This window comes from Orycteropus afer, unplaced genomic scaffold (assembly GCF_000298275.1).
Source record: "Orycteropus afer afer isolate SDZICR_OR568_19922 unplaced genomic scaffold, OryAfe1.0 scaffold00478, whole genome shotgun sequence".
Lineage (NCBI taxonomy): Eukaryota > Metazoa > Chordata > Mammalia > Tubulidentata > Orycteropodidae > Orycteropus > Orycteropus afer.
In genome coordinates, this window is record NW_006922065.1 from 506,279 (window position 1) to 508,339 (window position 2,061).

General features: G+C 44.4%; 1 protein-coding gene across 1 annotated transcript; it reads right to left on the bottom strand.

The window, feature by feature from the left end:
• Window positions 1-876: 876 nt before the first annotated feature.
• LOC103209130 (protein phosphatase inhibitor 2-like) lies at window positions 877-1,485 on the bottom strand. Its single transcript, XM_042782826.1, has one exon. The coding sequence runs from the start codon at window positions 1,483-1,485 to the stop codon at window positions 877-879; it is 609 nt and encodes a 202-aa protein (XP_042638760.1).
• Window positions 1,486-2,061: the final 576 nt, after the last annotated feature.

The following is a 2,061-nucleotide window of genomic DNA, read 5'->3' on the forward strand; positions in this document are numbered from 1 at the left end:
TAAATGAAGCTGAAGACAAGTGTTAAAACATTTCTCAGCCTGAATATTTATCAGCCTATATAACCCACAAGAAGCCCAGGGGGTGCAGTGGTTAAGTACATGGCTGCTAACTGGTAGATCAGTGGTTCAAATCAACCAGCCATTCCACAGAAGAAAGATGTGGCAGTCTGCTTCCCTAAAGATTACAGCCTTGGGAACCCTGTGAGGGCAGTTCTACTCTGTCCTACAGGGTCTCTATGAGTTGGAATCAACTCGAAGGCAAGGGATATATAACCCACTATCTCAACTGAATTTTGATTTCTTAATGAAATATTTCAATAAAAGCTATCACATCTAAAAGATCCATTGCCATAGAGTGGATTCAGACTCATAGAGACCCTATTAGACAGAGCAGAACTGCCCCACAGGGTTTTCAAGCCTGTAAGTCTTTGCAGAAGCGGACCTTCACATTTTTCTCTCTCCGCAACGGCTGGTGGTCTCCAACCTGGACCGTTTTGGTAAGCAGCTGAATGATTTAAGCACCGCACCACCAGAGCTGCTCTCTCCCCTCTAAAGATATGTTAAAGGTTTAAAGCATAAACAGCTATATAATAAATTATCTAAAGGAACCAATATACTTTCAAAGTAATGTGGTTTTAGGCTGACAACAACACCTGTATTTGCGGTGAAGCATTAGGCACAAAAATATCAACCAGACATTTTCATGTTGATCTGTTCTTTTCTAAGGTTACCATTTAATTCTTACAGTACAATGGAACTACTATGTATTTCAGTACTGGAAGCAGGAGTTGTAGACAACAAAAAGCCGTGTATTACAGTCACAGTGTTTGTAGCTGCCAAACAACTGTAGCGTGGAATGAATGTTTTCTATGAAGATCACGATTTGACTTGCAGTTCATCACTTGTAGGGTCTTCTTTTGATTCTTCTGTTGTAGTATTTTCGGCCTTCGCACGTCGGAATTCTTCGCTTTCGCTCTTCTCCTCCTCGCCTGGAAAATCTCTTGAAATTAATTGTCGAGCTAATTTGATGTTCATTCCTTCGTTGTAGTGAAGCTTCCTCTTCATCTCAAACTGTCGGTGTTTCTCTTCTTCCTCAAGAAGGATTTTCCAGTCTTCCTCCCCAGTGCTCTTTTGTTCCTCCACCTGCTTGGGCTCTGAGGTTTTGGCGGCGGCAAGCCTCATAGCTAAGACGTCTAGGGACATGCCTTCCTTGGCCTCTGCAGTATTCACTGGATCTTCACCCTCATCTGGCACGTTAAGGCAGGGAGTACTGGGCTCATTTATCTTCATTAAATCATAATCTTTGTACGCTGGGTGGTATGTTGCCAGGATGTTCGATTCATCCCACTTCTGGGATTTTTTTCTCATAACTTCCTCGATAGATGCCCCGTGCTGTTGACCAGTTGCCACCAGAGAAGAAGTCGTTGAGGATTTGTTCTTCAGAATCCCTTTGATCGTCCGGTGCGAGGCGCTGGAGGCTGCCATGCTGCCAGACCAAAGGGCTGGTAGAGGCCGAGGCTGCTCAGCAGCCGCCAGCAACGCTCTGAGCAGAAGCAGCAATGCCAACTGTCTCTCCAACGGCGACGGTGCTCTCTGGCTGCCACTACGACTGAAGCACCACAGACGACGTCACAATTCACGTTGCCAAGGGCACCACAATCGCAGCCTCCATCACCGCCATCATCATCACCACCGTCATCACTGCGCATCATCACCCTAACGCCTGTCTTTTTTTCTTTTTTAATAAAATAAAATCTCCCAGCATTGTACTTGAAAAGGAAAAGTGTTGTTTTGTGAACTTTTCATGCTTTGATTGTGTACAGGAAAGGTATAGAACATGCTTTTTTTTTTTTTTTTTTTCCTGTGGGTCACTGTCAAAAGTTTGAAAGTTGCTACTTTGGTTGGTAAGATTGGAAGTGTTGGCCAAATGTGATTAATTACTACTCTCTCTTCTGTGTCTCCTCTTTCCCAAAACATACTGGTCCTCCCCCCATGCTCCTGTCTCAGTGGAGGTCCACTTACACAAGCTGTGAGCTTGGGTATCATCCATGGTACCCACCT